This window comes from Danio rerio, chromosome 5, assembly GCF_052040795.2.
Source record: "Danio rerio strain M-AB ecotype USA chromosome 5, GRCz13ab, whole genome shotgun sequence".
Taxonomy (NCBI): domain Eukaryota; kingdom Metazoa; phylum Chordata; class Actinopteri; order Cypriniformes; family Danionidae; genus Danio; species Danio rerio.
Window position 1 is genome coordinate 52,884,548 of NC_141025.1, and position 13,272 is coordinate 52,897,819.

The 13,272-nt window shown below is 36.2% G+C and overlaps 1 protein-coding gene across 5 annotated transcripts in view; it reads left to right on the top strand.

Moving 5' to 3' along the window:
* rasa1a (RAS p21 protein activator (GTPase activating protein) 1a) overlaps window positions 1-13,272 on the top strand; it is a 102,975-nt gene that overhangs the window by 10,729 nt on the left and 78,974 nt on the right. The window contains exon 1 of one of the 5 annotated variants that reach the window (XM_087254113.1): window positions 11,780-12,506. The exons of 3 other annotated variants lie outside the window; for them this stretch is intronic. In XM_087254113.1, the coding sequence (XP_087110239.1) occupies window positions 12,484-12,506 (23 nt within the window). In that variant the 5' untranslated portion in view covers window positions 11,780-12,483. Of the gene's footprint in view, window positions 1-11,779; window positions 12,507-13,272 lie in introns of those variants that run through there. One more of the 5 variants, XM_087254114.1, reaches the window with a different exon arrangement.

Here is a 13,272-nt window from a genome sequence, read left to right on the forward strand (position 1 = left end):
AAGGTTAATATTAGTGACCATTATTATTGTTAATTCTCAAACGTATGGTAGAATAAAACTAATAATATTAGACCTATGTGTAGCTCTACTGTTGCTTAAAATGCTAAATTTTGTATAGTCATTATGGTGGACCTGAACAGACTTTCTGATGTCCTGGTTGTTAATTCACAGTGACGTGATGACATCAAAATACAACTATTCATAATTTTAAAGTTGATTTATCATGTTTGAAACATATGCTTGTCATTTGTCATTGACAACATTATTAGACCATTTGTTTTCACTGGTAAAACAAGTTATTTTGTGGCTGCAAATACATCATTACATTTAGACAGAAAGGACATTTCTGGGTGAATTAAACCTTATTAATGCAGTATGTGACACTTTTAACGCTATTTGAAGGTGTCTATGTTGCTATGAAGACTTGTGCAGCCGCCTTTACGCTTCTCTCCTGACCTTGAAAATATATTTGGCTGAATCGTAGGAAAGCTGAATTAAGATTGTGTGTAGGGTCGAATCGAGATCGTGATCTTTTTTCGATTAATCGTGCAGCCCTATCTGATAATATTTTTTTTTTCTGGAAAGAGTCTGATTTGTTTTATTTTGGTTAAAATAAAAGCAGTTTTTGATTTTTTTAAAAGACCATTTTAAAATTATAAGCCTCTTATATATTTTTTCGATAGTCTACAGAAAAGAACACCTTCATCAGGGTAACCATGTTAAAACAAAAAAAAAGCATTTCCTGCTTCATTAGACAACCAGAAGCATAATGTGTCCATCAAATGATTTTGCAATGACATTTTGGATGATTTGTGGTTCATTATCAGTGGTTTTATTGAATGTTCTGAAGTTCTAAACATGAGATCTTTGGCTTTCTGTAAAATATATCTTTCATGTGCTGAAAAAATTTGACCTGTGGGTTTTGCACTTCTGCATAGAGTTGTTAGCTGGTGAGGTACACTTTTGCCGTAGACTGGTGACCCAATTAGGATGAAAGTTTCCTCAGAGCTTCCAGATGATTGACTCTGACAGACTTGAATCCCTAGAAGGCTGTGCTGCGTTGCTGAACCAGAGGTGATCCATAAGCTTATATTACTGCATGCACTCAGCGACTGCTGAGTTTTTGCCATGATGAGGTATTATTCACATTTTAGCCCTTCTCTGCTCAAAATGGCTTAGGCTGTGACATAACTGAAGGCTGCGTTGGCTTATGGCTCAGTGCACGTCTAAAATGTGCAACACCTTTGCAGTGAAAAGGAAGCAAGCAAGTGTATGCGAGGCAGGTTACATTAACAGCTTGTAGTCTGTGTTGTTTTATTTTTGATGTACATGTTGACACCGGAATGTCAAAAAAAGAAAAAAGCTTCCTCCTCAGTGTGTAACTTGTAACCTGTATAACCACATATTGTCATGACTGATCATTTCTAGATCCATTTCATTTTCTTTGCAACTGAGATGGTTGTTTCAGCATTTTCTCACTGTAGCAGGTTGAATGGCAGCGCAGCACGCTACACATTCTGTCTTATGTGTGACTAAAGTTAGTGCTTTCGTCACTCACAGAAGACAACCACAATCATTCATGCCTCTCTACTGTGCGCTTCATTCATAAACAATGATGCCAGCAGCAGAATAAATATTTCACAGATGCTTTCTACTGTTTAGCGAAGACAAAAAAAAGGAGTGCACATGAAGAGCAGAGCAGTGCTCCTCTCAAGCCTTGGGTCTTGAGCGAAAACAAACAGCACTGTGGAGAAAGAGCAGGTTGATTATTTCCACGAAGATTAGAAAGGATTTGGAGTCATAAACGGTTTCCCTCAAGAGCTGGAAAGAGAGCGAGAGAGTATGATTTGGAGATCAACAGCGGCACATATTGTGTCTGCTAGATAAGCAATTGCTCAACAAACTCACTTTGAGTCAAGGGCTAATTGAGCACCCATGCTGGTTAATGAACTATATGCACAGCTAGTGATTTCCAGTGATTAACTTCAGGTGAAAGGTTTATGTGAATATTTTCAAAAACGTAAAATTTCAGCATCGATGTTGTAATGTAAATACAAAACATTCTGTAAAATAACTTAAGCATTCATTTAGTTGTTCAAGCGTAAAACGAGGTGAAAGACCATGCAAGGTTATAACCGTTTTGGATTTTTCATTAGTTTTAGTTTTTATTTCGTTTTGACTTTTTGTTTCCAAATTCTATTCGTTTTAATTTGTTTTAGAGTTAGATTTACTAGCGTTTATAAGTTTCTATATTTTGAAATTGCTTAGTTTTAATTTAGTTTTTATTAGTTTCAGTGTTAGTTTTATTTATTTATTTTTTAAATAAGGATATTTGTTAGGTGCAACATTTAAAAATAAAATTCTTAAAAACTCAACCAAAAATACATTTTTTTGAACATGTATTCAGAGAAAACTATTATTTACCACTATGTATTCTCAAATTTAAATACAATAGCCCACAAGACAGCTGCCTTTAAATACGCGTGCAAGGCTGCTTCTGATGTTAGATACAAGTAGTGATAGAGGGGGGAGGGGGGGTAAACTGAATTTAAGTATTTATAATGGATTTATAAAGTCAGTTCACTGGAAGCGCTGAGGCTGGCTGGCTGAAATTTCAAGTCCTTGTGCAAATATTCAATTCCCTTTTTTCCCTCTCTCTTTTTAAATTTTTTTTTTAGAAATACAGGGACTTTGGAATGCCAAATTGTGCAGCAAAACTCCTGGTTCCTCCACTGTAGAGTGTTTATGTAGCTGAGAGGCTTATTTGTTATAGAAAAAGTCTTCTCTTTCCTCAAAAAACAAACAAACAAACAAAAAAAGCTTACAACAACTTCTCCAATTCGTTTTTGTTTCTTTTTTGACTGCATTTATGACCTTTTAGGTTTAGTTAAAGTAATAATTTTTTTAGACCATGCAGGATTTTTCAGAAATCTCTAAATTGCTCTTAATGTTCTTCCAGATGTGCTTTTAACCGCCTGTTTTGTTCCCATTTGGTAAACAACATCTGAGTTCTAGTTTTCATTGTAACATTGCACGTTTAATATCATTCCTTACTGTCCATGCTGTTGCTGGACATCTATTGATTTCTCTCGAAAAGAATGTAGGTCAAGCTCATATGATGCTTTCCCTATTATAAAAGGTCTAATGCTGTAAAAGCTCTGCCCTTTTATGGATTGTCTAAAGAAGTTACTACATCCATTTGTTAGATTTCATCATATATTCACGAGGTTCCATGAATATTAAAAATACATTGCGGAAGTAGAGCATTTGGAGCATATTTTCATTTTGAGATTGTTGGCACGCAAGGATAACCATGTCTATGTCAGTTGCCAATAATGCACAATATTCTATATATTCACAATATTACATATATTAATATTTTAAATCTTAAGGCCCTGTTTACATCTAGTGTTAACATGTAATTTGAGTGATCCAATCAAAAGTGGCCAATCAAGTAGCAGTTTCCAGTGTTAATATGCGTCTCATGACTAGGGCCAGACAGAATTTGTCTGTTTGACCCTAATAATTTTGGGTCTATCATAACTAAAAATAATATGTTAAATAAAAAATAATACATTTAACTTTTATTTAATGTTTTACAATGCAAATCCTATTAGAGCCACTTATTTGGTAAACAAAGCAAGTACCTCATGTAGTACATCTAACACATATCTACTAAAAGACTGCTAAATCTACTAAATTATTACTTTATAAACTGTATTGAAAGTAAATCCTAAAACAGTTTTCATATTAGTAAGTAATATTACTGAATTAATTAAAAAAATGAATAATTATAAATTTGCACACATTTTCACACAATCAAATAAATAGATTCAATGATGGAATGAAAATCTGCGGAAATCTGTGGATTTCTGCATGCGTAGATTTTGTGTAGGCCTACTCATGACCCATGTGTTCAGAACGTTCCCTCTCATTTCATCGTACTTTAACTTTCTGGCAGTCATTAGTCTAATGTTACTGATTGATTGAACTGATCAACTTACAAGGGAATGGGAAAGCAAGTGAATGAAAAGATATGAGTGGCACCTATGATTTCGATCAATGAGTGCTTTTGATAAGCTTACTTACAACAGATGTTGTAGGTAGGAGGAGAGTAGGTAGTTATTTGGGGCTTGTGACTATATCTGAACATTTGCACTACAGGAGCAATCTATTCTTTGAAAGTATAGTCAAACTAAAAATGTTGTGGACTTTAGATCAGAATGACAAAAGTGCATTCCCAAAGGTAAGCTGCTTGTTTGTAGGGTGTTTACTCAGTGTTTTTGTGCAGCTGAATATGTCAGCGCTCTTCTAAAAACTTCTTAAAATCATTTTTTTAATTGCTGAGTAGTTACTATGGTGCTGGTGTTTTAAAAACATGGTGTTTCAGTGACGACAATAACAAAAAATTAACACTGAGCTTGACAAGAAAATAAATAAAAATGCTTTGTTGTAGGCAAGCCCTATAAGCGTGTGAAAGAGACTCCATGTAACTGTAGAAATTTGTTTGGAGCATACACATTTACGACAAAAATGTTATTATATTTAAGTAATTTATTGTTTTAATGTAATTGTATGTTTATAATGGTCCAAAAATTATCCATAATCTTAGTTTTAGTTTTTCACTAAGTTGTGTCGGGGATGGCTGGGACTGTCATTTCTGTGAAGAATAATTGTTATGGGGTCTTTGTTTGAATTTCATCTTAAATTGTCAGTGGCTGCATCTTTATTTTGGAGTTAGTTACAGTTTTTCTTGTTTGCTTTGACCTGGTTAAAGAAACTAGGTTCCACTTCATTTTCATTATCACTATTCCAGCAGAGCAGAAGTAAGGTCTTGCAAATGTGTAAGCCCTTTCTCATTGGGTTGACACATTTTCCCCACCATTTTTTAAAACACTGAACACGGATGTCATTCAAGCAGTCCAAACTCCATTGTTTTAGCTATGGTAACCAAACAGAAACCATCTATTCCTAACCATTAGACACTACCAAGATCAGTATGATTTCACTGAAGCACTGGTTTGACACTCCTTCACACAAATCCTCAGTTAGCAATCAGTCTGCAAACATAAAAACGGTGGAAGCTCTGTGATGTTCTGTGCCAGCATGGATTGAGGAGGTCAATAGTGGCTATGTCCTATACTCCCAATAGATTTGACTGTATATTGGTTTACATGTGTTTTCTTTAATATTTACAGTATTTTATTACTTTTGTCTTTTTTTTTTTTTTTTTTACAGTATTTCAGTTTTCAGCCACACTTTGAAAAATTTCTTTAATTCAATAAAAGTTTAATCAAAGCATTTCTTATTCTAAATCCACTTTTTTGCAAAAAGGCAAATTTGACAGCCCAAATAGAAAGACATCAAATAAGTTCTGTATTTTGTATTTTGTTGTCCATTGTGTAATGATTAGTTGAAAGAGCTCATATACTTGTTTGCAAGTTGTGTTTTTTGAAGGTAAAATTAACTTTTGTTGCATATTTTAAATGTTTTGACACGATATGTGCGTTTTGTTAGCAAAACGTGTCATTTTGACCACAAGTGCCGCTGTTTAGGCCTGTGTGTTAACTGTTTTGTAAATGTGGAGTTTCAGTTGACGGCTACATCAAAGCAATCAAGAAAAACTGTAAAATAAAAGAATGTTTACAACTAATAATGTAAAATCAAAACATAATTACCAACTTAAAAAAAAATGAAGCACTCAGTCAAGTTTAAATTATTTTGTACAAACATAATTTTAAACAAACCCTATTAATGTTACTATTTAGAAGAAAATGGCATGTTTTACCATAGCTTTTATGCTGCGTTCACACCAGACGCGGACCGCTCGTCAAGCGCAAGTGATTTACATGTTAACTTAATGCAAACGCGCGAATAGACATCCTGCGGCGCAATACGCATGAATGACGCGAATTGCGTGAATGGCGTGGCGCGAATGGAGTGTTTTGGGCCTTAATTATTCACCCTCCAGTCTTCTGAGGTGTAGGTTATGGCTGCACAATTAATCAAAGGGGATTGTGTGCATGTTTTATTAAGTAGGTTCTGTAACCGGAAGTAAATCATGCTTTCAGATGGGACATTTTGTTTAATACACAGAGTTGTAGTTCACTTTCAAGCTACTCAAATATAAAATCAAAGATGGACTTAGAGGAGTAGTTACCACTGGCTTGATTTACATAGATATATACATTAGATGTTGCCTATCCTGCTGTTGTCTATTTGGAGGAATCTTTTAACATAGCCGCCATTTTAGTACAGGGTAGCGCTACTTTGAAATGAATGCGGGACCAAGGTGCAGTGCAGGACTGTGGCCATCCAAAGCCAGAGATATGCACACATATATGTATATCTATGATCAGGAGTTTTCCCGGTTGTATGTAAATAATTTTTTTAAATTACTAAAAATACAATTTTACATCTTTTTCACATTAATGGATGTGACCGCACGGGCATAAGAGTGTGTGTTTGTGTGCATGGAAATGTAGTACTGTCCTCCCTCCTCGTTTAATTTGATCTAATCCGAGTCCTGAAACACACCCCTCTCCTGCTTTCACTTCTCAATATGACAGAGGGAGCGATTCGTTTGTAAATGAATCTCCGTTATGAACAACTCATTTACTTAGTCGACAATAATACAAGTTTCTAGCACAGCAGCATCTTGTTGTCATATTTCATAACATTTTTTGCTTATTTTATTCAACAAAACTAGCATAAGCCTAGTATTTAGTGCGAGTTGGTGCTCCTTTGCCTTATGATGAATGCAGTAAGAGACTGTATTATCATCAATAACATTACCTGTTAAGCACAAAAGTTCACAACATAAAAAAAAACTAAATTTTATCTATGAAATGTGATACCTTTGTGCTTTGTTCTCTTTGTTTGCTTGTTACTACACCCGTACACAGCGTTAAAGTCCAGCATTTTCACATTGGCACCCTGTCTTAACCAGTGGGGTTGAATGACATTTGTCCTGGAGCACTGTATAAATGTGGCGACGCTATTGACGCATGCTCAGGGTCTGTATGCGGCATCCAGTGTATATATTTATGCTTAATTTATACCCATCCAATGCAAAAAAAACTTTTGTCTTGTTGTATTTCATGCATTTTCAGCACCATAGAAAAGCCACTTTAGCTGGGTTTGTTTGCACTGCTGTCACGTTCTGCACACCGTTTGTGGATAAGGGAGCATGCTGCTGGCAGCGAGTTGTTCATCAGAGCAGCGATTTGAAATTGACGAGAAGTTTCAGAATGTTACCTATATCATATCACTCATAGAACTCTTAGAACTTGTTGGTCACCAAGTGATTTCGAGTCCACAAGAGATTTAAGTTTATGCACCTGAGCATCGGAGCAGCGAACCGCTTTGAAATTGGGGGTGCGACCCGGCGTGACTGTTCAGACTGACACAAGGAGTCAATTTGTTTCTTTTAGCGACTGCAGTAAATAACTGAACAGTTATTTGAAATGTACAACTGCTAAGCTTAAAATGTACATTTATTTTTGTATCTTTTTTTATCCGCAAAGTGTACAGCTTTTGTCACCGCAGTCTATCGTTCTGGGCTTCTGGCAGATAGATATTGATATTAGTATACTTACTAAATAAAGTAGACTTTTATACTTGATCTTTACTTAGGTATACTTCTTTTTCCTTAAGGTGTATTTACTAATTTAATTACTAAGATCGGTCCTGTACAGCCAAAGAGAGTATTGTCGCTGTGACAGACAAGTTGGGTCAAAGCTAGGGATGCTCTGATCAGGATTTTTGCAGCCCATATAGAGTACCGATTCCTTTTCATGGTGATCGGCTCTTACGGAGTACCGATTCTGATGCTTAAAGCTTTATAATGCATTAAGCACATTTCCCTCTAAATATGAATCTTAAGAGAAGATCTTGCCTTACCCAAGAGAATAAATCAAGGATGCTGCATATAATCCCTTAAACACATCCCTTTAACCATTTAGGTGTTAATGTGTCATGGCCAGAAGCAGCTTTACAGAAAATAATTCATTCATTCATTTTACTCTGGCTTAGTCCCTTATTTATCAGGGGTCGCCACAGCAGAATGAACCGCCACAGAAAATAATATAACATAGATATAAACAAATTACCAAAAAAAGGAATAAGCCGAAAAAGAAAATAAATGAATGATTGCATGAAATTACAAACAATGCAATTTAGAAACATTGCAAATGATAAAAGAAGAGTTCAACATGTCTCAATCAAGAACAAGTTTACAATGCATATTTAATGCATAAGAAGTTAAAATGCACACCTATAAAATATTCATTGCAATAAATATATTGCGAGAAGTTATATTATTAAATTTTCATGTTAAATAAATAAAATTTTATCTATCTATTAATTCCAGCCAGCTTTTAGTGAATTTGCAATATTGTCAAAAACAGAACTTTCAGTTGTTATTTGTAAAAAGGCCTAAATACAATCAAGACCATACAAGTATTTTGCTCGTCTCCAATATTGACTGCAGATCTTTTAATGAGAGGGAGAGAGAGAGAGAACTTGTAATATCTTTACTGCTCTATTCATTTAACCTAGTAAGTTTAGACCATCACTGTGCCTCTTGCGATCTGTTGTCTCTTGTCTCGTCGCCATGATTTCCGGGTAATATTAACTTGGGTCGACATCGCCCAACCCTAATATACTCATAAAATCCAAATCAACAGCTACCAGCACTTTTAGAGTAAAAAAAAACAAACAAAACAATTATACACACACAAGGCAAAATCATTTTTCATACTGTAGCTCCTGACAATTAATTGGTGTTTTTATGCAGTGAAACGATCTGTGTACAAACTAAACCTAATTACATTTGAGCCACATCCCCAGCAGCATGAGTGTGTAACTTCATGCTTTGTGTTTCTAAAAAAGTTATGCTAAATGGTTTTGAATTTTAGTAGAATTAAAAGAAAGGAATTTGCATAAGACTTTGGAAATAATGTAGATTTGCAAAATCATTCACACAAGAGTTACTTTAGTTTCTTTTAAGGCAGTCTTTTTCAGCTAACAGTAGATTCATGGATCATTGGACAGCTCTTTGGGGATATATAATCCATCCCTTATGTGACCCCGTTTCAGCTCGTACAGCACAGTAACTGCTTGCTGAAGATGGACTCTTTAGTCATCCATCTGTGTGCTGGAGGATAGTCCCCGTGTGCTGACTCTAACAAGCTGTGACACTCCATCATGTGTGAAGAAAAACAAAGCTGTTTGGCAGCTGCTCCCAGACCACATTCATCTCCACCTTTTCTCCAGTGTGGAAACTTCTGAAAAATGACGTTGCTGATTCAGCCACTTTGCATAATGGTTGGTCATTGAACAAACCAGTGGGATTTCGATGGTTTTGTGTGCCAGCTTGCTCATTAAGGGTATTTACACTACATTTTCAGCCAAAATGTTTTGCTTGTTCATCTATATGACAATGCATTTTGGGGATTGATAATGCAAAGTCAGTCATGAACAATTGTTCACATCAGTGGTGGTGTACATTGTAATTTTGTCTTCAACAAAGTGGTGTTTTTTAATTTTTTTTTACCAATATTAAAACCAATAGCAGAGATGCATAATATACACCCAGCAAATTCTAAATACATATCAGCATTGAGGGCAATCTTTGAAGCCATTTTACATGAGGCCTGGGAGATCAGGCCTATAAACTACTTTCCACAAAGTGCTAATCCTCACTTCCCTCAAGATACTGTTTACTATCAAGTTGAACATGCCAAATACTGCCCTAGCATACATAATGACAGCATTTTTGGCACTTTTCTTGAATATTTGTTGATGTTCATTTTAGAACTGAGACCAATACGATGCACATCTTGTTTCAAAGCCAACAACACAATATATTAAAGATACATATGAAGCAGCAACTGCTATGATAGGATTCACACCTATCACAATGTTCGATTAAATTTCAATTCAACACAATGTAATAAGATGCAATATGATGCAATGGAAAAAAATATGATCACTTTTTGTGTTACTGTCAGGATAAGCTTGGTTCCTTAAACAGTGACAGTAGGAAAGCTGCTATGTTACCTGCTGATTCTTTCTCATGGGCTTCTATTATAGCTTGTAGATTCTCTATTTTGGTTTATGCCAGCTTTTACTTTTTAAAGATAGCTGAACAGCAGAACATTAGAAAGTATAATCTAAAACTGCTATTTAAAACAACTAAAATCAAATTATAAAAAAAAGACAAAAGTTTAACACATTTGCTTAAAGAAACACTCAACATTTGAGCTTGGACCTTATCCCATTAAAATGCTCCCTTTACAGTTACTGCTGCCATAAAATGTATGTACATGTTAGTATTAATTTCTGCAGAAGGCACATTTAAAGTCAACAGCATATAGCAAAATGCATATTTTGCACAAGATTATTAATCTGTTTAGCACACATGGGTGCAGTCATTTTTATGTGTGTTTTTTTAGCAATTCAAATATATTAAGCATAATGAATAGCAAATTAAATGCCAACTGGTATCTCATGCAAGAATTTTAATCTAATGCATTTTGTCGTTAATTTATTTACAGATGCATCTTCCTATTTTTAGTAGACACTAAAAACTGTCATCCATATGTGAAACTTTTTAAAAAATGGTCAACTAAAAACCGTCAGTCATTGTCATGTAAACAAAAGTCCCTCTCACGCATCGATACCGATAAATATCCGGAAAATTTCCAGAATGACTTTAGTAAAAAAAAAAAAAAAAAAACGCTAGGGATATGACTGTATTATAATTGTTTTGCACAAAAGTTTGCAACACAAATTTGTAAAAAAAACTAAATCTTACCTATGAAATGTTCTGCCTTTGTGCTTTGTTTTCTTTGTTTGCTCATCACTACACCTGTACACAGCGCAAAAGTCCAGTATCTTCAGACAAGTGGAGTTGAATGACTTTTGTCCTGGCAGCACTGTACAAATGTGGCGGTCCATATGCGAAATGTGTGCTGGCGCTCACTGGAGCACTCTTTTAAGTGCACACATGTCAAGCAACAGAAGCAGAGCTTGAAGGTAAACAAACAGTGGTTTATCTTAAACATTTTGTTGATAATTTTTTACACAGTTGGCATTAAGAAGGAACATATAAACTCTATCTGACTAGCATCTAGCAACTAAATGTGTTTGGAAAAACATTCAAAGGCTTTTACTTCCACAAAATTCGCGGATGTGAATTCATTTGAATGTTCTGATTAGCTGGAGTAGACGTCTCATGTCATCACGTTCTAAATGTGAACCGGCACTTTTCCATTTGCGTTCACAGATAGCAGCAAATTACCGTAGCGTAGGCCGATACGCTGTGCATTATAGGATATGGAGGAAAAATATTTGTTGACAGCGCTTTACCAACAGAGAGAGAGAGGGGAAAACATTACCTGATGGATCATTGGTAATATTTCCGCAAGATGACTATGTTACAGTTTAGCTAAATTAATTCACGCCTCCTCCTGAAGTGACGAGCGATGCATTAAAACACTGTTTTCCAGCCGCAACTGTGCTTCATTCTCAAAATGTATAGTTTGTCTAAAGCAGGCATACAATCAGTCAGCGCAGTCGTCCCTCCAGAGTAAAAATGACATTTTGTGTCTGCCGGTTTTGTTTACATGCGGGAGTTCATTAGCATTTTCCCGCACGTGAATTCTAACCAATCAATAAGCAGTTTAGGAAATATGTACAACAACATCAGGCCAATGAGAGATCTGGATTTTGTCAGATGACTGCATTTTTGGTTCGTTTCAACTGGTTTCAACTCGTTTCAACTCGTTTCAACCCAAAGACGGCAGAAAATGCAACAATGTATCATTTATTGCCCTTGGTCCGGACCAAATGAAGCACCCTTAAATCTTTTTTTTTGTTTGATAGGAAGACAAAGGTATGCCTACGTTTTCATTGGATTGTAAAGGTTGAGGAAAAACTCAGATTGAATTTACAGATGTAGCCGACAACGTAAGGGTTGGAAAAAATGCTATTTATACTTTTTCTGTTCAAATCTTGAATTGTCGTCAGGTCCCACCTTTCTTAGCATCTCGCATCCCGTTTGTCCCCTCCCTTCCCGTCCTGCCTCCTCTCTCTTTTGCTGAGCTGTTTTTAATGCTATGCATTATTTGAGTGACTGCCTTCACAGAGGAAGGATGTGAAAAGCAGACCAGGTAAATTCAAACAAAAACTTTATCCTACAGCATCTCTTCGCGTTTACTTGGAGTAATTACCGGCAGGGATTATTTGACTTTTGGATGTCAAATCAGAACATATGTGAGGTGGAACCCTCCTCCTTTTGATGCAGACTGAGTTTCTGTTCAGTGACTTGAAGAGGCGTGTGGTGAGCGAACAGCAGGTTCTCTGGGACATGGCGACAACCAAATGGGAGGTTTGTCTGGTAAGACTGAGACGAGCGACCCCAGCAATACGGCAGCTGAGCGGGATTAGTTTGTGAGTGAGTGAACCGGACAGCCCAGGATGCAGCAGAGGATGAATTCAGCGTAAGTGGGACATGAGAGCTGCTTTTCAGAATCCGAGAAATCCAACTGACAGAACATAGAAAAGAAACATAGTAAAGAACATCCATTTTCCGTTTTACTCTCTTTGCTAAGTTTACGTTCTTGCTTTCCAAATTTATCAGTGAAATTTTTTTGTTACATGCTTATGCTTATATCAGAATTGATACTTGATGTGTTCAAATTAACATGTTTATATTTTCTTTCTTAAAATGAATATTTCCTTAATAATTTGGTCTGTTATCATGCTTTGAGCAAAAAATCTAATATTTTTTAACCACACTTTACAGAAAACAACTACTAAAATGTCATAATTGAATGTCAGACAGGTGGCATGGTGGCTCAGTGGTTAGCACGGCTGTCTCACAACAAGAAAGTTGCTGGTTCGATTCCCGGCTGGGCTAGCTGGCATTCCTGTGTGTTGTTTGCATGTTGTCCCCGTGTTCGTGTGGGTTTACTTTGGGTGCCCCGGTTTCCCCCACAGTCCAAAAACATGCACTATAAAAGCATATTTATATATCTGCATCAAGTGCACGCATATGCTTTGGCGCAGAGATCTGCGCGGGACTAAATTTTGAATCCTGCTCCCGCCAGGTTTTAGCCCGAACCCAACCGCTCCCGCTTGTATTCAGCATTTGTTGTGCCGCTGCCCCCCTCCCCCCACCCCGTTTTCTACCCGCCGCGCCAGTTCCCGCTAACAGGGCGGGGGGAGACGAAAACCGAAAACCACCCAGCTATACAGAGTCCAGAC